Source organism: Nannobrachium achirus, assembly GCF_963921795.1.
Source record: "Nannobrachium achirus genome assembly, chromosome: 5".
NCBI lineage: Eukaryota > Metazoa > Chordata > Actinopteri > Myctophiformes > Myctophidae > Nannobrachium > Nannobrachium achirus.
Genome location: NC_137814.1, coordinates 4845337 through 4869818, shown reverse-complemented (window position 1 = coordinate 4869818; position 24482 = coordinate 4845337). Strand labels below are relative to the sequence as shown.

Here is a 24482-nt window from a genome sequence, read left to right as displayed (position 1 = left end):
ATACAATAAATGTTGTAGCCATCAGTTTTGGGGGTCACTGGCCTGAAAACGTTGAAGACCCCTGATTTACATGATTTCGATTTGGTGAAGTGAAGCCAAGAAAGAAACCTAGGGTGCCGTGCAGTGCTACCAGCTGACAGTAAATATGAAGCATAACTTACTTCTAACAGTGACAATAAATGATGCCAAAGTTTCATTTTTGAATTACTTGTCAGCTCAAGTTCACAACAGATCGCTGCACAAACACTGTCGGCGACTGACGGGTTGGTGGTCAGTAAGGATCGTTGTTTTCCTTTTTTCAAGAATTATACAAAACAAATTAAAACGTAATTATAAAAACATGGCACGTCTGATCAAATTGATTTCAAATATCAAAATATTCAATCAAGCTAGAATTGTTTGAAAGGTAAACACCCATTAAGTGTCCTAACCTGCATGCATTTTGTCCTTCCAACTGTGACATCTCACTGATAATGCTTCCGGTTCAGATTCAGATTCAGATTCAGATTCAGATTTCTTTATTAACCATTGTGTAATACACATAGGAATTTGCTTTGGCATACTACATTTTTGCATTAAAAAAAACACAGACAGAACGCAACACACGTAGCCACCACAGCAGCCATGGGCGGCGCTATCTTGGAGAACCTGCGCAACAATTCAGGCGGTCAAGCGACCGCCTTTCTTGAAGAGCAGATTCATCTACAAGGTCCTGATAATCACTCACAATAGCATAAATGGAGGTTAGGGTTAGGGCTGGTTAGGTTTAGGTGGTCGGAATAGCAAAGTGTCAGAGTGCCAATAAGTAATCAGCACAAACAGGCCTAAAACCTTTTTTAAGGAAGATCTTCTCATGCTAAATTATCAGCTATTTTGTATTTTTAGTTTTGTGTGCTTTTAAAACTTGCTAATGTTATCCTGACTACTAATTGAAGCCGAGGCCGAATTAGCCCAAATCACATGAAAGAGGTCTCACAGCACATGGTTGGTTCTGCAGACTTCAACTTTCGCACACAGATAGCTCAGATCTTTGCCTACGTTCTTAGCTACTTCCCCTGCTGTTACTGTACTTATTTTTCAGTAGAACGGCCAATCCAACCAATATGCCCATAAAAGGGGATCCTGACTACTAATTGAAGCAGAGGCTGAATTGGCCCGAATCACATGAAAGAGGTCTCACAGCACATGGTTGGTTCTACAGACTCCAACTTTCGCACGCAGATAGCTCAGATCTTTGGCTACTGTACTTCCCCTGCCGTTACTGTACTTGCATGATGTACAGTTGTACAAAACAACATTTTTCAGTTGAACCAATATGCCCATAAAAGGGGACAAGGACTGAGAGATACAGAGATCTCCATATATGGGCACATATCCGTTTTACATCACACTGACATCACACTGACACAAGTGTGTGACTCGGAGGATGACTTGAATTATACAGATTTCGATGACTGTACAGCATTTGCTGAAGAGAACAAGAATCAGTGGAGATCTGAGTTGGCTGAGGAGCAGACGGAGGAGACAGACATAAGACATAAGACCAGGGGAAAAGAGAGCCAGCGCTGTAAACATTTTCATTGTGGATAATGACAAGGGCATTACTGACAACGTTGTTTATAGTGATCTCCTTTAGGATAATGGGCCATAAAGGGACATGGACAGATACAGAGATCTCCATACGGGCATAAAAGGAACACAGACAGATACAGAGATCTCCATATATGGGCATAAAATGGTCACAGACAGACAGATACAGAGATCTCCATATATGGGCATACAATGGACGCACACAGACAGATACAGATATCTCCATATCGTATGGGCATAAATGCACACAGGTAAACATATGGTCAAAACGGGACCTATGACAAATTGGGATTGCATTGAAAGGTGGGACATTCATTCCCTATTTACATCATTCCCGAGTATGCCAGTCCCCGACCTAGAGGGTGGCCGAGCTTCTAGTATTATTGATTATTGATTATGGGTTTCTTTGCAATGTAGCACTCCTAGATTCCCTGAGAATGAAAAGTGCATTACAAATAAAATGTATTATTATTATCATTAAACCCTCCAGACTTATAGCCTATAGTGACCTTGACACTTTTTACCACTCTATGCTATGAGGGCTGCTGGGTTCTGCTGGGCATTTCTGCCTAAAGCCCCTTTCAGGCGGGAGGCGGTTGACGCACCCTAGCAATTCATGTTCAATGAGAAACGGGCCATTATTTGGGACATGCAGGAGCGGAGGTCAGATTGGCGGTTATGGACAGTTCCTGTTCAAATCTGCTGCTCCAATAAAACAAAGCTCTGGGAAAAGGAATTTGGAATAACAGGAAATGTATGTCACTTCTGGGAAGTGGGACCACAGTTACAGTTATATGGACATAGACTGTTAACTCATTTAGCTCAGGACCCCCTTGAACCCCCTCAAGGAACCCTGAGGTGAATGACCTGATGTTGTACTTTGATCCCCATTTCTCAGTGCTCAGTACTTTTTGATTGATTGATTGATTATTTTATTAGACAAAAATGGAGAACAGTACAAGTATAGTCAATAGAAGTACAGTTAAACACCTTGCCTAAAAATAACGTCTCAAATTGATTTCATTTTATAGCTTTTAGTTTTCTTTCCATGTTCTCTCATTCCTTGTTCTCTAATGTTGTTTTCTCCCCTCCTTTTTATTTGATGTATCATGGTGCAACACAGTTATCTTTTTTTTTTAAAGATTTGTTTTTGGGCTTTTATGCCTTTAATGATAGGACTGACTATGGGGGGAGATACAGGGAGTGACATGCGGACATGCGGCAAAGGTCGTCCGGATCGGAAATCGAACCGGCAACTGCGTCAGGCATCAATGCCTATATGGTATGCGCCTGGACCAGTAGGCCAGCGGGAGCCCCCAGGTGTAACACAGTCTCACTCCCAAGAAGGCATATCGTCACTGTCGGGCAGAAACCTTGTATCTCCAAGTTTCAAGTTTGTAGTTTTTTTTTTCACCAAGTAAAGCCCTGCTTCATCATACAAGTCTGTCGCACAAAAGTAAATCAATGTAAAAAACATAAATGAACTAAATACAGATGACATGAAATGATGTTGTATTAACATTATGTGATGGTGGCGCTATTTTCACAATAGAAAGTTTTTTATTCGACTTTCTCTGGTGGGAGTCGACTTGTGTAATGAAGTCGACTGAGTCGACTTGTCGACTTTTCCGTTAATGCCCTAGTGCAAGTAAATACTGTTCTCGAAGAATTGTATTGATGTCACGTGAAGATTGAATAATCCTCAAAAGCATTATATTGTCCAATGAATAAAAGGAAAAATGCAGACCTCTCCATTCTGACATTTTCTCCATTCTATGTAAAGGAGAAATCAAATACTTATTATCCCCACATACACACACAGTCATCCACTGGAGCGGCGAGCACGCTCAAAGATATGTGTCAAAGCCCTGTTGAGATGCAGAATGTGGTGTTAGCATTCGGCGTAGCGCAGGGGTCTTCAACAGGGGGTCCGAGACCCCTATGGGGGTCCTCAGAGTTACATAACCACTTGAACCCTAGAATCCCTATTCTGAGGGCAACATTGGCCAGAAATAACAGATCTACAAGCACACAACGTCTCACGCTGCTAGTTTTGGTCTAGAGGGATAAAAGAGCAGACCAAGTACAGAGCTAACTTGTTAACTTGCCAATGACGTCTCATGCATAGGCGCAAATGGCGGGGGGGACAAGGTGTTTTTGTCACCTTCCAGGTTCAATTTCGTCCCCTCCATTCACTTCCAGAAGACCCCCTGTCCCCCCCAGTCAGGGACATAGTGGTCTAAATTCTGAAATCATGCACTAAACACGATCGAAGATGCTTTTTGAATGATTTATAGATGCTATTATATGAGAACACCCCTCTGTTTTCCTGCAAAATGGTTTGGTCTGTGTTGCCAAGTTCTTAGAAACAAGCAGCCAGCTATATAAAAACCACAATATTCCAGGGTGGTTTTCATATAGCTGGCTGCTTGTTTCTCTCGCAAAATCTGGCAACAAGAAATGAAAGCGACAGAAGGAACGACAGAAGGAAGAGAACTTCCTGCTGCTGCAGCTCAAACTCAATAGAACACAATATGTATAACTTTGGTTCTGCCATTTCAAATAGTTAATAAGGAATTCCGCCACCCTGGACAAGGAAAGGATTACTTTGTTTTTGTTGCCACCCTGGCCGGACAAGGAAGCTAAAGGATTAGTCTACTTTGTTGTTACTTGGGCTGTGTCTGTGTGACGAGAGGACTGGAGCCGGAGGACAGGAGGAGGGGGAGGAGGAAGCCGGGTAATGAATGACATTTATACCGTATTGTGTTCTGGACTGGCGGCCTGTTCTAACCTGTGCCAACTGCTTGTGGACTGTATTATTGTATTGTGTGTTCAGTGTTCTGACGGCTGAGCGGCTGTCATGCTTCTGAGTTCTGAGTAGGGATACTGTATTTTATTGTGGCCAGTGTTATGAGTGATGAACGGTCGCTGTGCCAAATTGCTGCTATAGTCGGCGTTCTTGAGGTAAAAAGTTAACCATAGAAACATGAAAGAAACGTTGGTTATGACGAGAGGACTGTTTAATGTAAATAAATAATACATCATAAAACCGTTAATGCCTGTATCTGAAGGAAAATGAGGGGGTAAAACTGCCCGAAAACCGATCTCTGCATGCAAAAAAAAACGAAATCGGGCGCGTGCGCTCCGCGCGCACGCGCGCTCCGCGCGCACGCGCGCGCAGGTCCCCCCCTATGCATTTATTGGATCTGCGCTACTGGTCTCATGACTGCTTTTTTCAATGGGCCCTGTGTGCCAATGACGTCTTTGACGTCTTTAGATCAAAGGCTATAATATATATATATATATTTTTTTTTTTAAAGATGTCAAAATGACCTGAGATCAGAGAGATGCTTTTCTCTGTTTGTGTGTTGGCTCCCTCGTTTAGCTGATTGAGAAAATGTGTGTTCATTCTAGTGGATGGACACTTTTTTTGATTCAAACAGCTCTATCTCTGGAACCATTTGTCTGATTGAAAACATTTTTTGCCACTGAATCACAACAACTGTGTCTGTTTCTGTGGGGGGAAAAAAAAACTTTTTTTCATTGCATAGTAAAGAAAAACATACAAAATCATGGCACATCTACCTTGGAGCCATTTTGGCACTTGGCATTGAGTTTAATGAGATGCAGGCCTACAGCCTCTCACACTCAACACTTATAATATTTAGTTATTGTTGGATAGGATTTAGTCCACAATTCATACTGTATTGATGTGGTGCCATAGGAGAGATAACAGGAAAACCATCACAATAACAATTATTCTACATTCTGTAATCGTGTAGACGTCTTGTAAATTAAGAATATGCTGATGTTTAACAATAATGTAACTCTTGAGAGCGTAAAATGAAACCAAATAGACCCGTAGGGGTCCATTTGGTTTCATTTACACTGTCAAGAGTTAAAGATCTATGAGGGTCCATTTGGTTACCAACTCTCCATCATTTAGCTGGGGACCACCTGGAACCCCCTCCAGGACCACTGGTGGTCCCCGGACCACTGGTTGAGAACCACTGTTCTAGATGTATCAATACAGTGTTAAACATAATCAGTCAAACATACAATAGACACAGTGCTTTTGAATATGTTTTTATTTATTGACAGATGATGAATATGAGCATTATGGAAGCTCTTTAAAGTATATGGTACCAGTAGTGCTGCTAGAAATACTCACATTGATTACCAGTAGAGCTGGTAGAAATACTCACATTGATTACCAGTAGTGCTGGTAGAAATACTCACATTGATTAAAAGTAGTAACAGCACAATGTAGACATTTCTCAAAGTGTTTTAATAAATTGCAGGTCTACTGTACAGGATAAACGTTTGATTAGGAATATTGAAAGTATAAAACAAGCAGCAACAAAGTATCTAAAGCTTTCAACTATAATTGCTTTAGAGTAAAAAGTATGGAAAATGATAGGAATATTGTCCTTCTGAGACAGGGCCGTGCAGAGAGCAGTGAGGGGGCAGGTGCTCAAACAGGGCCGTACAGAGAGCAGTGAGGGGGCAGGTGCTCAAACAGGGCCGTACAGAGAGCAGTGAGGGGGCAGGTGCTCAAACAGGGCCGTACAGAGAGCAGTGAGGGGGCAGGTGCTCAAACAGGGCCGTACAGAGAGCAGTGAGGGGGCAGGTGCTCAAACAGGGCCGTGCAGAGAGCAGTGAGGGGGCAGGTGCTCAAACAGGGCCGTACAGAGAGCAGTGAGGGGGCAGGTGCTCAAACAAGGCCGTACAGAGAGCAGTGAGGGGGCAGGTGCTCAAACAGGGCCGTACAGAGAGCAGTGAGGGGGCAGGTGCTCAAACCTAAACTAAAGGACACATTATGCGTTCACAGATATTTGGTGTGGTCTTTTTGTGGGGGTCCCTCGTTCCATCTCACACCAGAAATGTAGGACATTGGATGTCTTATGCTAATAGAGCAAAATAAGATGTTCCACTTATTTCACTGTCCATTTCATTGGACAGTGATATATTGGCCATGGATGTTATGGGCAGGCCATTTAAATAAAATGAATACAAAATAATAATAAAAAAGTATTGCATTGTTTTATACAAAAAGGTAAGTAAAAGTATCTGTAAATAGTAATCTAATACTACTTGAGTAAATGTACTTTACATTTCCTCCACTGCCAGTAGCAGGGTTACACAGCAGTGGTCCTCAAACCTTTTCACCTCAAGGACCCCCAAATGAGGCTGTTTGGACCCCCGTGGACCCCCAAATGAGGCTGTTTGGACCCCCGTGGACCCCCAAATGAGGCTGTTTGGCCCCCCCGTGGACCCCCAAATGAGGCTGTTTGGACCCCCGTGGACCCCCAAATGAGGCTGTTTGGACCCCCGTGGACCCCCCAAATGAGGCTGTTTGGACCCCCGTGGACCCCCAAATGAGGCTGTTTGGACCCCCGTGGACCCCCAAATGAGGCTGTTTGGCCCTGGACCCCCGTGGACCACCCGTCCAAGATTTGTGTTGTTAAAATGTTTCAAAAATATCCCAAATCTCTTTTATTTTTAAAGCAGATCTATGAGCTCGCAACGAGTCGCATCGCTACATGTTGTGAGCTTGTAGATCAGCTATTGTCAGATAGCCGATGTGTGTACGGTTGAAGTGATTAAACAGATTGTTTATGCAATATTAACTCATTTTGCTGGGGACCCCCTGGAACCCCCTCGAGGACCCCTTGGGGTCCCTGGGCCCCACTTTGAGAACCACTGTTACATAGTATAGATCAGAACATGAGTCATCATTTAGCAGTATTTAATTATCATTTTATTACCATCATTTTAGCGAGCACATAACTTTCTCTCCTCTACATTTCCAATAGAAATATTGTACTTTTGAGACTAGGGACAACCCTCACAAGTGTTGTAGATCTGCAATTTTCACATCCACACACACCTTAATTTTGGAACATTTCAGATTTTATCATTATCATTTTATTTTGCTTTATTTCTGAGAAATGTTCTGAATTTCAACAGAGCAATGCAATGATATCAAATGCACTTTGTAATTTGTACTTTAGAATTTGAGTATTTGCTTGAGTTTATCCTTACAGAGTGTAGAGCAGAAACCCAGAGAATGTGTTGTGATTGTCATTATCGTCATAGAGCCTGCGTGTGAGCTGAGTACCACTGAAGATCCCACTAGAAGGTAAACTCAGGTAAACTGTGTCCCCTCGCTCCAGCTCCAACACCATGCCATTAGATACATGTACCATCTGATTGCCAGTATGACTACTGTATCCACAGTTCCACATGAGTCTCTGTCCATTCTTATACAGCATGATGCACACATAGTGTGATGGTTTACCCTGAGCTGCTGTAAACCTGAAGAAGTAGACTCCTTTGACTGGTGTTGAAAAGACGCCTATATGAGAGAACATGTACACGCATGCATGCACGCACGCAGGTAAGCACATATGCATTCACGCACGCACGCACGCACGCACGCACGCACGCACGCACGCACGCACACACACACACACACACACACACACACACACACACACACACACACACACACACACACACACACACACACACACACACACACACACACACACACACAACTAATATTAGTACAGGTGTGTGAATGTATTGTTCTCCCTTAATTGTGGACAAGATGATGGTTTCAACCACAATGTCATTCTTAGCTTAGATAGATATGTTGATATGTTGTAGCAGATGAGTTTCACTGGACACACAGCTGGACAGTAGTCCACATCTCAATATGTCTGATAGCCTGATGATACATACTGTGTCTGTATTGTGTTATTAGTTAATGAGAGATAATTGATTGTGTAAGTGAATTAACCTGGTAATCCCTATGCTTACCTGTAGATGGATTGTATGCGTTGCCGATGTTAGTGTGAACTCTAGAGTAGACCAGAGTGGTTGTAGAATGATATGGTCCAAATGATCCTACACCCAGACCAGCAGAGAAGGCTACCTTTGGTTTGTCTGTCAACACAGGAGCATTATCAACACATTTGTTAGAAAACTTATATTATACTATTAAACCAATCAAATGTATTAACACACACACATAGAGAGAGAGAGAGAGAGAGAGAGAGAGAGAGAGAGAGAGAGAGAGAGAGAGAGAGAGAGATGATTGTGCCTGCCCTGGCCATAGAGTTATAATAAGAATAGAGAGGACACAAATATCCCCGCCCGTCCACTTGCATTGAGTTGCTCACCCAGCGCATGAGGCGTTTTCACCCCTCCTTCCGGGGAGTAAAACCGTGACGTAGTGGGTCTACTGTGACGCGTTTTGCGTCATAATTTGTGTTCATGGACGCGCTTCATGAACGAGCACTTCCGGTATGAACGCGCGTCAATACAAAGAAGCCTAGACGCGCGTTCATGTGAGTAGACCCAACTGCAGTACCTCAAAACGGCCAACATGTCCTTTTGGTTTCAGGGCCAAGCCCCCAGGGTTCTGGGGGCTTGGCCCTGGCCTGCACAAAGCTCACATCTGAGCTGACAGAGACTTGGAAATGGAGCAAGTGCATGTATTATACATGCAGTTCAGACTCAGTCGGACCTAAGGGACAGGTAAAGAAGGGTACCCCTGGAGAAAATGTATATGTGCCCTGATATAAAATGCCATGACCCTCCCCATGACTGTAAATAGAATTCAATGACCCTCCCCAAGAGATAAACGAAAAAGGATGAACGCTCCCTAGGGGTGTCACAATGTTGTGCTACGATATATTTTGATATTAAAATGTGACAATAAGTATATTCTTTAATATTTTTTATTTTATTTTATTGTCTCCACCAGGCCGAAGGCATAGGGAGTTTTCGCCCCTGTCCGTCCATGTGCGTGCATGCGTCCGTTGCCCCGGTCTCAGCCAAACAATGCACACACACACTCCCTGGATGCCAATTCAGAACTCGATTTTTCACATGAACACTGTGTGCAATTTTGGTGAAATTGTGCACGCACATTCCCAAAAGGCAGATGAAGAAATGCCACTTAGATTTCTTCAAATCAGCCTTATGGTGGCGCTATAACAGGCCGATTCATGTTGTTACCTTTAACTCCACTGATCAGTGTAAAACTTTGTATGTGTTATGACCCACGGCTCAGATAGGTCAGAACGTATTCACTATTACACCAGAATGCAAAAATAGATGGTTTTATTACATATTCAGTAGAAAATAGTGAGGTTACAGAAGCGTTTCTTTTCATTAACAATATTCAAAGGTAGGAAAATAGATGTTAAATACTCTGTCAGGAACTTTAGATGTTGCTAATAAATAAAGTGAACGTTTAGAACAAGTCGTAAGACTGTAGCCAAATGGCTGACGAGCTCTAAGAGTTGAGGAGGAGAACAGCGGCGCGAGGGCCGCTGTTCGGTCTAGAGTTGACACTAATAACCAAATAAATAAACAACAGATAACGAAATAAAAGGCTTAACACAACAGAACGAAACAACACTAGGGTAATAATAAATAAGGAGATTTAACAAACGTAACCAGAAGGCAGCCTTTCCGAAGGACTGAAACTAAAACACCAAACAAAGCAAAAACAACAACACAGCCGGGTCAGTGGGGAGATGTCTCGACGAGCGGCATGGCATGGACGGCTTTTATTTCCGCACAGCGGGGCGTCGTCCGACTCCTGCTGCTCTGTGACTGGGCTGGACGGGCCCCCCCTCAGCCAGACCACTCTCCGACTGCATTGGGATGTTAATTACGAGACGAATAATAATAGTAATAATAATATAACGATCGCCGCGGCGACCGTCACAGTATGCAAACTAGAGGCCAAGGAAAAACCTTTGCCCTGCATTTTTCACAACTGCCTTTTATAGCGCCACCAGGAGGCCGACTTATGTAAAACACATTTTTGGATATTACTCCTTCAGATTTTATCCAAAAAATCACACAAATCTGTACACAGTATCTCTATTGTCATGTGATCAAGACGGATCTGTCTGATATTTCATATTCCATCCTGATTGGTTAACATTGCCTTCCAAAGATGCCAGGATTCGTCCGTTGTAAACAAAATGCCTCAAATCATGAATGCAGCTTGCGCTTTCCGTGAAACTTTGCACACACATTCCCACTAGGTCAAGGAACAAATGCCACCCTTTTGACATTGTCCTGTTATAGCGCCACCATCAGGTCGACTTCTGCGAAACAGTTTTTTGGAACAAAATCATGCCATGAAAGGCTGAAGAAGACCTCGCACAATTTTCACAATGGCCTATAACGCCACCAGGAGGCCACAATAACCTTCCTGACCTAGTGGAGACCTGTGTCTGCAGATAAAAACAGACTATGTTATTAATAAAAACTGGTATGACCCTCCCCTTGGACTCGAAAAAAAAATTTGCTGATCCTCCCTTGGACTAAAATTAGAAAGGCATGACACTCAACTATTTTTCTCCAGGGGTACCCTTCTTAAAAAAAAAAAAAAAAATCCCCCCGATCTCTGATCTTTTGAAAACAACGAAATCGGACCCGATCCCCGATCCCTTTATCGAATCGTGACATCTCTAAAACAAACCATTTTTTTCTGGGCCCGTTTTTAGCCCAAGGAGTGTTTTTCTTGCAAAACAAATGAAATGCAATGGATTCAGAATCATGAAAAAAAACATAGTTTGATCCCTCACATGCTACTTAAAGCACATTTTCTTTTTGTATTTTTTTCTTCTATAGGCTATATATAAGGACCCAAACTTTCAGCAGCTCTCAACAATTCCCCCTGGGAAATTGAATTTCAAACTTTATTCGATGTGTTACTAGACATGGGCTTTTCAAAGTGGGTGACAGGGCACCCTGGGGTGCCATGACGGCAGTCCAGGGGTACCATGAGATAATATTTCAAATTAATTTGAACACTTATAAATAATATTTTGTATAATTTTAAGTACAAAGTTAATTTCAGTTCTAACCAAAATGGCTATTATCTAATGTTTCCCCTTAGGTGAATTAATTTGATTGTACAACGCAATTCTGATTTACTCAATTAAATGCAAAGCTGGGAGTGAAAATTATGAATATAATGTAGGGGTGCCTCGGAGGAAAGAAATATTTATAGGGGTGCCCTGAGCCAAAAAGAGTTTGTGAACCCCTGTACTAGACCTTTACAAACACAGTGGAGAAGTAATGTATTGGTAAGGAATTTATTCACAGATTGTAATAACATCCCCTGACTAAACACACCAAATGAATGGGACACAAAAAGGCCAAAAGCTTGTTTCCATTGTGATCCATTAAACATTCAACCCTCAAACAACTGGACAATACAGTGCAACAAAAGCCTAGAATCTTCTCCCTTCCCTAAAACACCCTGGACAACAAGACTCTTCTCCCTTCCCTAAAACACCCTGGACAACAAGACTCTTCTCCCTTCCCTAAAACATGCTGGACACTGCTCCACATGTCTTGGACTCTTCTCCCTTCCCTAAAATGTCCCAGACTCTTTTCCCTTCGCTAAAACACCCTGGACAACGCTCCACAGATCCTAGACTCTTCTCCCTTCCCTAAAACACCCTGGACAACACTCCACGCGTCCCAGACTCTTCTCCCTTCCCTAAAACGCCCTGGACGACGCTCCACGCGTCCCAGACTCTTCTCCCTTCCCTAAAACACCCTGGACGACGCTCCACGCGTCCCAGACTCTTCTCCCTTCCCTAAAACACCCTGGACGACGCTCCACGCGTCCCAGACTCTTCTCCCTTCCCTAAAACACCCTGGACGACGCTCCACGCGTCCCAGACTCTTCTCCCTTCCCTAAAACACCCTGGACAACGCTCCGCAGATCCTAGACTCTTCCTGGGCAATTTTCCACATGTTCAATGTACAGATAGGCTATATATATTTTGATATTGTATTGTTTACTTTAGACAGATGTTATGTTTTAAGTTATTTGTATTTTCAAATGTACTGTTGTATTGGTGTTTTTTTTCAACTTTTATGTCATATGGTCCACATTGTATCTGTCAACTACTGCAATATTACTTGTTATGGACGATATACATGAAAATGAAAACTCTAATAAACAGATGTTTAAAGAAAAAAGACAGATGTTGTACTGTGTCTCTATGCATGTGATGTGTTACCTTGTGTTTTACCTTGCTTATTGAAAGTCACTCATTAACAGCAGCAGGTGCAGTACATATGCTAGATTAATTATTACCAGTAAGACTCCCTAATCGGGAGATAAGCGACCGTAGGTCTCGCTAGAAGAGGGCCATGTGAGAAATGAGGGGTGGGGTCTCCGCGTTGCCTTGGCGGACGAATAGGTACCGGCCCCGGCTCTCCCGGACGCTCCTAGGCCGAGTTAGGGCATTTTATGTGAGCCTCAGTGGAGGGGGTCCTCCACTGGGGGCGCCACCACTTTTGCATCCGTTCTGGAGTAGCAGGAGTGGGTGGTCCCCGGGAATTCCCCGTGAGCAGCCCCGTGGGGGTGGTCATTTGGTGATTTTTGCACATTTGGTATTTTTTTTACACCTGGGGGTCCCCCAGGGACCTGGGGGTCCCTGGAACTCCGGGGGTCCTTGGAGGTTGTAGTTTGGCAGGTAAGGAGTGTGTGTGCAAAATCTGGCATGGATCGGGGCAACGGTTGCGGAGATATGAGCAGGGCAAAAGTGTGACGTCTGACGTGTGACGGACGGACTGACTGACTGACGCACGGACACCTGGTGGAGCTTTCTGTAGTAAGTGCGACCTACGGTCGCAATTAACCAGGCACCCTATGGTGTACAGATTATTATGTGTTTGATATTATATTGCTTAGACAGAAGCTACAGTAGCTTCCTGGTTTACCTGTGATCCTTTACTGAGGTCCTGCACTGTCTCTCTGCATTCGATGTGTTTACCTTACATAATGATAAATGCATACAGTATCTATTCTGAAATGATTTACCTTCAATGACTTTCAGTCTGTCTTTGAGGATTTCCACCTGGGTCTTGCTGGCAGTGAGCTTGGCAGACATTTCTGAAAAAGAAAATTAGTTCTGCTTTGGTGGTAAAAACATTTAGCTTTCAGTCTTTCGTCATGTCTCTTGTTATTGAATCACATCTGTGTGTTGGTTGAAGAATATTGAACCAATTAACAGTATTAAAAAGCTCTTAAACCAGATGACTTCATTGGTTCCTCAAACTGTCTGCCAAACCAGCTGAAGCATATGTCACCGCTAGATCGAGAATCAGTTAGATCGAGAACCGGAGGGCTCGTTGTGCGGCGCGGGGCGGAACAAGCGGTCGCTTTGATCCACAACAACGACAACGACAACGTAGCGTCGCCAGGAATGATAGCGCCTCACCCCACGGAGGTTAGGGTTAGGGTTAGGGTTTGGCATAGTTTTACTGAGGTTAAGGTTAGGGTTGGGGTTAGAGTTAGGCATAGTAAGCTAATGGCTAAACACAGCTGAGCTGGGCTAGTAGATAAACAAAGAAAGAGGGGTCGCAAACAAGTGACGTCAGCGACTACACAAGTGAATTGCTGTTGTCGCCATCTCATGGTGACTACGCAGAATTACACAAGTGCGCTGATAAGAGACTATCTAAGTGAATTGATCCAGGTGGTGGTAGGGGTGTGTGGTGAACGACAAAACGATTGCTCTTACCACGATCTTATATATATATGTAACGGAGGAGATCCGAACCTCCCCACCCGGCTTCGAGTAATCAGTAAGACACCTAAGGGCAGAGAGCGAGGTCACGCAGGAAGGAATTCGCACAGGATGGAATTCATTATTAATATATGACCAGTTACCCATATATGGAGATCCCTGATACACGATCCATGTATATGGAGATATGGGCATGTTGGTTGGATCGGCGGTTCTACAGAATTAGTTTTTGTTTTTGTTTCATACAACTGTACATTGTGCAAGTACAGTAATGGCAGGGGAAGCAGCTAAGAACATAGGAAAAAGTCGAAGTGAGCGGTCAAACTAATTCCTGCAAGGACGCCTGTGCAAATCAGTGTTGATAAGATGTGTTGATATCAACATGACGTTGTGTATGATGTCAGACTAGAGGTCTGGTCGGTTTATATATAAGGTTTTGTATGCTGTACATGTTTTATTATAGACCATAGACAAGAAGAAGCTTCTATTTTTTTCTGCGCAAGTGTGGTTACTATCTCAGATCAAAGATAATATTCAGCTCATATGAGTTGAATTTTTCATTGGTCCGTGCTTCCGAACCAATCGCAAGCCTCTGTCCATGACGTTATGGTCAAACCGGCGTTCAATCAGTGTTGTAAAAAGTACTCACATTTCATACTTAAGTAAAAGTATCAATACAGCAATGTAGAAATACTCCATTACAAGTAAAAGTCCAGAATTCAAAATGTACTTGAGTAACAGTACGAAAGTATTGGCATCAAAATGTACTTAAAGTACCAAAAGTAAAAGTACAAAATGTTTGAAAATAGCAGATCTACAAGCTCACAACGCGTCGCGATGCGACACGTTGTGAGCTTGTAGATCGGCTATTTTCAAATAGCCATGGTATAAAATAGGGGTAAAGTGGTTTATGTATGTTTCATGATATTATAATTTATATCTGCAAAGTAACTATAGTAACTAAAGTTTTCAAATAATTGTAGTGGAGTAAAAGTACAATATTTGCATCCGAGATGTAGTGGATTAGAAGTAAAAGTACTGATAACTGGAAATACTCAAGTAAAGTACAAATACCTAAAAAATGTACTTAAGTATAGTACTTAAGTAAAAGTACTTAGTTACTTTACACCACTGCGTTCAATTGGTCTGTTCTGTTTGCTTAACACCTAATAGGCAGGGCAAAGCGTGTAAAAACCTGATTAAAGGGTGCACCAAACTTTTCTCAATTGATTCTTATATATTTTTACCTGTAGAATCCATTTCTGCAATATACATTTTTATAGTGTGCATAATTAATGAGATAATTAGCATGTTTGACTAATTATGCTAATTATCTCACTAATTATGCACAATACAACAATATACTTTGCGGAAATGGATTCTACGGGAAGAATTACATAAGGATCAACTGAGAAATGTGTGGTAAACCCTTTTATCAATTTTTGATGAATTCTTTCCCCTTCTTTCTGCCCATGTGTCAAATTATTTGTAACATGGGTGGAAATGACAGGACAAACCCTATTTAAAAAATGATAAAAGGGTTTACCAAACTTTTCTCTGTTGATTATTATGTATTTTTTCCTGTAGAATCCATTTCTGCAATATACATTTTTGTATTGTGCATCATTAATGAGTTAATTAGCATATTTGAAGCATATTTTACATATGAGGGGAAATAACAGGAAAAACCTATAACAATTTGATAAAAGGGTTTAACAAACTTTTCTCAGTTGATCCTTATGTATTTTTTCCTGTAGAATCCATTTCTGCAATATACATTTTTGTATTGTGTATCGTTAATGAGTTAATTAGCATATTTGACATATGAGCGGAAATAACAGGAAAAACCTATAACAAATTGATAAAAGGCTTTAACAAACTTTTCTCAGTTGATCCTTATGTATTTTTTCCTGTACAATCCATTTCTGCTATGTACATTTTTGTATTGTGCATATTTAAGGAGATAATTTGCATATTTGACACATGGGCTCCCGGTTGTTTTTAGGATTGATTTTAAAATACTTTTACTTGTTTATAAAGCTCTAAATGGTCTGGCACCTTCGTACCTCTATGACTGCCTGCATAGATATGTTCCAACCCGCCCACTCAGGTCCTCTAGTGCAGACCTACTTGAGGCGCCAACAATGAAATATAAAAAATATGGTGAAGCAGCTTTCTGCTTACCGACAGCTTGGAATAAACTCCTACTACACCTAAGACAGGCAGCCTCTGTGGATAGCTTTAAAGCACAGCTCAAGACCTATTTCTTTACTCTTGCTTTTAGCTAAATTTTTAAATCCCTGTGCTGCTAATTGACGTCCGCACTGTTCTGAAATTGTTATTTCTCTGCTTAATTGTAATAATTTTAATTATTTCTTTTTATTCTGTATTTTTTATTTTATTTTACTGTTTCTCTGTTAAGCACTTGTGCTTCATTTTCTGCTCTGTAAAGCGCTTTGAGCTGCATTTCATGTCATGAAAGGTGCTATACAAATAAAGTTTTATTATTATTATTATTAATAATTGTATAATAAATATGCGTATGGATAATTTGGCTGTAGGCAGACAAAATTATAGCAATTAGGCCACAGAATATTTACATTTGATCAAAATGAATCTATTTTTATATCCCTGGTGGAGGACCCCCGGTGTCAAATATGCAAATTATCTCATTAAATATGCACAATACAAAAATATACATAGCAGAAATGGATTCTATAGGAAAGAATACACAAGGATCAACTGAGAAAAGTTTGTTAAAGCCTTTTATCAAATTGTTATAGGTTTTTCCTGTTATTTCCCCTCATATGTCAAATATGCTTCAAATATGCTAATTAAGTCATTAATGATGCACAATACAAAAATCTATATTGCAGAAATGGATTCTACAGGAAAAAATACATAAGAATCAACAGAGAAAAGTTTGGTAAACCCTTTTATCATTTTTTAAATAGGGTTTGTCCTGTCATTTCCACCCATGTTACAAATAATTTGACACATGGGCAGAAAGAACGGGAAAGAATTCATCAAAAATTGATAAAAGGGTTTACCAAACTTTTCTCAGTTGATCTTTATGTAATTCTTCCCGTAGAATCCATTTCTGCAAAGTATATTGTTGTATTGTGCATAATTAATGAGATAATTAGCATAATTAGTCAAAAATGCAAATTATCTCATTAATTATGCACGATATAAAAATGTATATTGCAGAAATGGATTCTACAGGAAAAAATACATAAGAATCAATTGAGAAAAGTTTGGTGCACCCTTTAATCAGGTTTTTACACGCTTTGCCCTGCCTATAACACATGACATCATGATCAGAACAGCTTTTGATTGGTCCGTGCTGACGTCATGGTTAACACAAGGCTGAAACATAGGAGTGGTTTGCACCGCTCAAAAAATGTAGCTATCCATTTGGAGTCTGTAAACCCACCATGTGCTGTGAGACCCCAGACATGCGTCTGTGCGTGTCAGTAACCGTCTCTCAGTCCTTGTCCCCTTTTATGGGCATATTGGTTGGATTGGCGGTTCTTCTGAACATTTTGTCACAAATGGTGATGTCAGAAAAGGTGATGTCAGAAAAGGTGATGTCAGAAAGGTGATGTCAGAAAAGGTGATGTCAGAAAAGGTGATGTCACAAAAGGTGATGTCACAAAAGGTGATGTCAGAAAAGGTGATGTCACAACAGGTGATGTCACAAAAGGTGATGTCAGAAAAGGTGATGTCACAACAGGTGATGTTACAAAAGGTGATGTCACAAAAGTTGATGTCACAAAAGGTGATGTCACAACGTGGCAACTATGGTGAGAAGCTAACGGCTGCAGCCTGCGGGAAGTCTGCAGACGTGGGTCTGCAGACGCCGCGTCTGCAGACCAGACCCGCGTCTGCAGACCCCATTTTTACTGCCCCCTAGTGATTCGGGGCTTTCCTAGAACAGCGGAAGGAGGAAGTGTCGTGTGGTCTCACATGATTTACAAGCTCACAATAAGTTGCACTGTGTAACTTTGTGAGCTTGTAGATCGGCTATTTATCTGGTTCTCAAAGTGTGGTCCAGGGAACACATGGACGCACGCACGCATGTATATGCACACATACACATGCATACTCTCACACACACACACACACACACACACACACACACACACACACACACACACACACACACACACACACACACACACACACACACATGATTGGTAGATCTAATTCTAAAACCAGTCCCATCCCAATGATTTTTAGATCTAATTCCATCGGCAGTTCCATACCATAATTTGTAGCTCTAAATCCATCACCTGTCACATCCACATGATTTGTAGATCTAATTCTAAAACCAGTCCCATCCCCATGATTTTTAGATCTAATTCCATCGGCAGTTCCATACCATAATTTGTAGCTCTAAATCCATCACCTGTCACATCCACATGATTTGTAGATCTAATTCTAAAACCAGTCTCATCCAAATGATTTGTAGATCTAATTCCATCGGCAGTTCCATACCATAATTTGTAGCTCTAAATCCATCACCTGTCACATCCACATGATTTGTAGATCTAATTCTAAAACCAGTCACATCCACATGACTTATTTGGGGTGTTCCTTTTAGGCAGGGTGTATAACTGTAGGCTACTTGTACTGTTCTTCATTTTGTCTAATAAAATATACAATCAATCAATATCCATAACTTATGGATAGGAGAGGATGAGGGGGACAGAGAGGAGAGGAGAGGATGAAGGGGAGAGAGAGGAGAGGAGGCTTACTAGGATCTCCTTTTAGTTGACCTTGTACCAGTGATTTGTGCTGAGAGGAGAGGAGAGGAGTGATTTGTGCTGTAATGAAACTGTACTTAATTCTTCATTCAATCAATCAATACACTGTGCAGACCTGTCTGCAGCATGTTATAATAAGAATAGAGAGGACACCAGATATCCCCGCCCGTCTGCAGACCCTACTGACTGGCATTTCCGAAGGCTGCCACTGGTAGCAGTAGAGAGGTTGACCTGGGTCTGCAGACGTCTGCAGACCTGTTTGCAGACCCAGGTCTCGCAGACGCCTTCCCGCAGGCTGCAGCCGTTACTACTTGACTATGGTCGCAAAAAAAACGAAAACAGCAGATCTACAAGCCCAAAATGTGACACATTGATCGGCTATTTTATTATGGCCCAAATGTAAACAGGGCTGAAGTGGTTAATGTAGGCTTTGTAGTAATAAAGTAAGTAAGAGCAACGGAAATTGTTGACTCATTGAAATCACTCGTCTCTGCTTCTGGAGACGATGTTGTCCTTCTAATGCATGACGTCTCTGCTTCTGGAGACGATGTTGTCCTTCTAATGCATGACGTGGCCGTGTTTATACAATTATTATTTTCTTTTAATGTTTGTTTTTTTTTTTTTTTTTTTTTATCACAGACTGGCTCACTGGAGGCAGTTTGTGATGTGTAATTAATTATCTGTTGTGAGCAGTTTGTGATGTGTAATTAATTATCTGTTGTGAGCAGTTTGTGATGTGTAATTATGTGCGTGCGTGCGTGCGTGCGTGCGTGCGTGCGTGCGTGCGTGCGTGCGTGTGTCTGTAAAAGTACCTTGACTTTCTTTCTTCAATTCCAACACCTGAACTTCACCAAGAGTCAGTTTGAATTGCAGGTGTCCCACCACGGCTGTTGTGACTCTCAATTTGACAGCCATTTCTGAAGATAGATAATCAATCAATCAATCAATCAATCAATCAATCAATCAATCAATCAATCAATGAATCTATTTTTGGATAAAAAAATAATAATTATACAACCTTTATTTTGTCCTTTCAGTTCGTCCACTTGGTTGACACTAGCAGCTAGCTTTGTTTCTACGCTGGACAGCTGAGCTGAAATCACAATAATTAGCAATTAGCATTAATACATTACATTACATCAATACAATCACATGATGTTTCATTTGAGTGGATGGTGGATCCTCTGGGGTCTATTTTGATTGTCTTAAGTAGCAGCTCTTATGCCTTAACTTAAAGGCCTGTCCATACTGTCTCTGACCACCGAACATTTTGTCGGAAAGGTTCCGGTTCAACTACAAAATGACGACACTCGCAACTTCTGAAAAGCATTACCCTGAATTAGAGTTCGTAAAGTTGCACGTCGGAACTCTCTGATGAAAAGTTTGGTGGTCGGAGTCAGTATGGACAGGCCTTTAAGTTATAAGAGCTGCTACTTAAAGGAGTAGTTCACCCCCAAAATGACTTTTTTCTATTGATTACTCACGCCATGGAGACTTGAGTTCAATAATATTTCGATTTTTGTCGCATTCCTAAGACAATCATTTGATTACAATAAATGTTTCCCCATTGATTCTGGATGGGGACCCAAATGCATTTGGATTCCCAACCGGAATCAGTGGGGGTAAATTTACTATAATCAAATTTGTGTCTTAGGAATTCGACAAATACAAATAAGTATTATTGAATTCAAGTCTCCCTGGCGTGAGTAATCAATAGAAAATAAGTCATTTTGGGGGTGAACTACTCCTTTAGACAAATCCAGCCCTCAGTCTCTTTTATCTCTAACTGGTGGCATTTGAAGGCGAGGTTGTAAAACACAAACCCAACTAGAAACAGTGCTCCTCGGAGCACAGTTCTCCACCAGGTCAGGTCGGTTATTGTGAACCTGCAATTTTCTGAATACTAAACTCAGCACAAAAAGAAAGGAAACTAATTAATAATTAATTATATTTCCCCTTTAATAATAACAAATTGTATTGGGTTTTATACCATATCGAGTCTTCCACGGTTCTTGCTGATTTGTCACCTTTACAACAAGGTACAGGTTGTAATCTGGCATTCGTGGAATGAGCAACACAGGCAAACACCAAAAGAACAGTATTGCAGGCCTGCCAGGCCATTTTGACCATTTTTGGAGGGACGCTACCCACACGTTTGCCTGTGTTGCTCATTCCACAAATGTTAGGTCCTTACAAGCTGTACCTTGTTGTAAAGGTGACACATCAACGATAACAATGATATCAAACACAATACCATTCGGCATAATTAAAGGGGGGATATCATATAATGGACCGAATGTAGGCAAATGTTTCTTGTTGTGCTGAGTTTATTATAGAGAAAATGTGCACCGATTTGCATGAGTTTTGAACAAAAATGTAGGAGTAATGTAAAAAGAAAAGCCTCCTGGGTGGCAGATGTGGAAAAAATGCAGGACAAAGGTTTTTCCTTGGCCTCTACTGAGTGTGAATGCAATTGTGTTTCATGCAGATCGGTGCAGTTATAGCTAATAACGTGTACTGGCCTGTTATAGCGCCACCATGAGGCATTTCTTCCTCGCTTAGTGGGAATATGCGTGCAGAGTTTCACATATATTACTGTGAAGAAACCAATGTTAGCCAATCAGGATGGAATATGAATGACTATAAAGATATTGTGTACCGATTTTGCGTGAGGTTTGGACAAAATGTGTAGAACAAATACCAGACAGTAAGAAGCCCTAAGGGCGACACTGATGTGGTCAGATTTCAACCGCCCACGGCGGGTCAGGACGGATTGTTCACATACATATCTGTAAGGCTGTGTTGTGGGCCGGGCTTTGAAGCTGCACTCGTAATTTCTGAGTGAGCCGCCTCTCACAGACTCCCCGGTGAGACTGAGAGACGGCTGACTGTGTACAGTATGTGAAGTGGAAACTGAGCTACACTTCTTAACCAGCTGTACACTGTATCAAGACATCAGAGACACATACTTCCCACAGATCATAACCATCCAAGGAGAGAGAGAGAGAGAGAGAGAGAGAGAGAGAGAGAGAGAGAGAGAGAGAGAGACAGACAGACAGACAGACGGATATGGAGAGAGAATGTATATATATATATACACACACACACACACACACACACACACACACACACACACACACACACACACACACACACACACACACACACACACACACACACACACACTATAGTAGGCTACTTTATAAGCAATGAAACATGTTAAACACATTTCAAATTGTACCGTCACATTGAGTGTTTTAAAGGAGTAGTTCACCCACAAAATGACTTTTTTTCCTATTGATTACCCACTCCATGGAAACTCAAGTCTCCGTGGCATGAGTAATGAACAGAAGAAAAGTCATTTTGGGGGTGAACTACTCCTTTAACCATGTTGCTAACCTGCATTTTATTTGGCCATACCTTCCATCTTATGTTTGGTGACGTTCAGCTCCTCCTGAATAGTGTCCTCGAACCTCCCCGCGTCTTCTTGTACCAGGTTCACATGGTTTATGACATTGGTCATTTTAGCCTCTAGGAGCGTCATCCTCTGTTCCATGGTGGAGAACTGAGCCCCACACTCTGACCAACACAACAGCAACACTAGCAAAGCTCCACACTTCTTCATGATGAGACCCACACACTGTAGGTAGGTAGGTAGGTAGGTAGGTAGGTATGTAGGTAGGTAGGTACAGTAGACAGACAGACAACAGACAGAAACAGAGAAGAAACTCAACTGTGTAGTGTAGTTTAGTTGTCCTGGTATTTTGTATTGTTTTCACTGGAGGGAGGAGTGGAGAAATGTGTTTAGAGACCTAACATTGATTGGTTGGATCAGGAGGGGCAGGAATGAGTTTTTATTGTTTTTGGAAGACACATACAGTAGTGCTTCATGCGTTTTTCCCCAATGAGAGAGAGAGAGAGAGAGAGAGAGAGAGAGAGAGGGAGGGAGAGAGAGAGAGAGAGAGAGAGAGAGACAGAGAGACACAGACAGAGAGAGAGTGTGTGTGTGAGTGAGTGCATGCGTGCGTGCGTGCGTGTGCGTGTGTGCATTTGTCATCAAATCACATAATGCAAGGATGTGCCATGTCCACAGGCAAGACAATGGAAACCACAGTAACCAGGATATCGTCGTCTTCGGGTGAAAACCTTTTATGTCCAAAACAGTTTGTTTTGCATTTGGGTCAGTGACGTGACGCCCCAAAAAATGTGTTTTTAAAAAAACTTTAAATTGCAGGCATAAAAGTTATTTACTTTTGTTCTACTCACTCTCAACCTTATGGAAATACATTTTGTTTTTAGATATTTTATTGGAATCAGACTTTATTCAGCAGTTTGTTGTACTTGTGCCTAAAATCGTCATATGGTGTGACATGAAAATAATTGTTCATAAAATGGAGTACATCTTTCTTAAGTTACTCACTTTATCAAAGTCCTTTATCATAACTAACCAGTGATCCACTATAGTTTTTTGAAAATTAATTATATCTGTATATTTTTTTCATAATCGACACTCTGTGTGAGGCCCATGTTCATGATCTTACAACATATTTTAAATGTATTCTGTCAAAACTTTCTCTAAAATTACACAAATATTTGTGACTCTTCCTGATAATATTCTCTATGTAATCCATAAACATTTTTTTGGTTTAATCATTAATAAAGGTATGATTTCTCACTATTTGGAATGTCACACCAAATGATTTAGTGTCACACCGTATGATCATATCTTCATGTGTCAAAGCAAACTGTGTTTTAACCTACCTATTAGTGAGTACTGAACTTTACTGATTGATTAAACAATTACCCAGGATAACATGGCCTTAATATTTCTGAACAGGATATTATTGTAGGGCTTTAACATGGGATAAGAAAGAATTGTAGTAGTAGATGGATGATGAGGATGTGCACAGGAATGCTACGCACACCTAAGTCTTCTGCCGGCCCACGGCAGAAGGATCCTAAAGGGACAATAAGGCGCATAGCCACACTTGGAGCCAAGGCATTGAAGGCAACATTTTATTAACACCAATTAGTGGAAACAGAACTCAGCATTCAGGTAAATTGCTTTTTTCCGAAGTCTCCTGAACTTGAACACAGCATTTTGTGTTGAACAAATGTAATTAGGAATCATGACATTACACCACATCTCCACTAGCTAAAGAGTGCTGGGTTGCGCAACTCTGAAAATAGCTGATCTACAAGCTCTCGCAGCACAACGTGTTGAGAGCTTGTAGATCAGCTATTTTCGCTAGTTTTGTCTCGGGTCCTACCTTAACACTGTCCACTGTCCAGTCCAGTGAGTCAAAGTACAAAAGTATTAGATCAGATTAGATTATACATTTAGACTGTATTGTACATCAGCCAGTCGTATTTGGTGAGGGTAGCAAACCGGCTGCCTTGTTGCGGTTCTGCTATGCCACAGACAACCTCCTGCTCTTCGTAGAAAATGCAGTCTCGCCCCTTTGGCTCCTCTCTCCTTGCTGGGTCATTGTTTAGTTTCTCCCTGTACTTTCTCGTTCTCTCAGCACTTGTCATTTTC

The 24482-nt window shown here is 41.5% G+C and overlaps 1 protein-coding gene across 1 annotated transcript; it reads right to left on the bottom strand.

Annotated features, from left to right (window-relative positions):
* Positions 1-7037: 7037 nt before the first annotated feature.
* On the bottom strand, positions 7038-22830 carry LOC308285944 (uncharacterized protein). The gene is made up of 6 exons (XM_080726881.1): positions 22364-22830; positions 19962-20036; positions 19756-19860; positions 13466-13537; positions 8416-8541; positions 7038-7948 (listed from the first exon to the last, which is right to left on the bottom strand). The coding sequence occupies exons 1-6, from the start codon at positions 22566-22568 to the stop codon at positions 7632-7634; spliced, it is 900 nt and encodes a 299-aa protein (XP_080583007.1). The 5' UTR covers positions 22569-22830; the 3' UTR covers positions 7038-7631.
* Positions 22831-24482: the final 1652 nt, after the last annotated feature.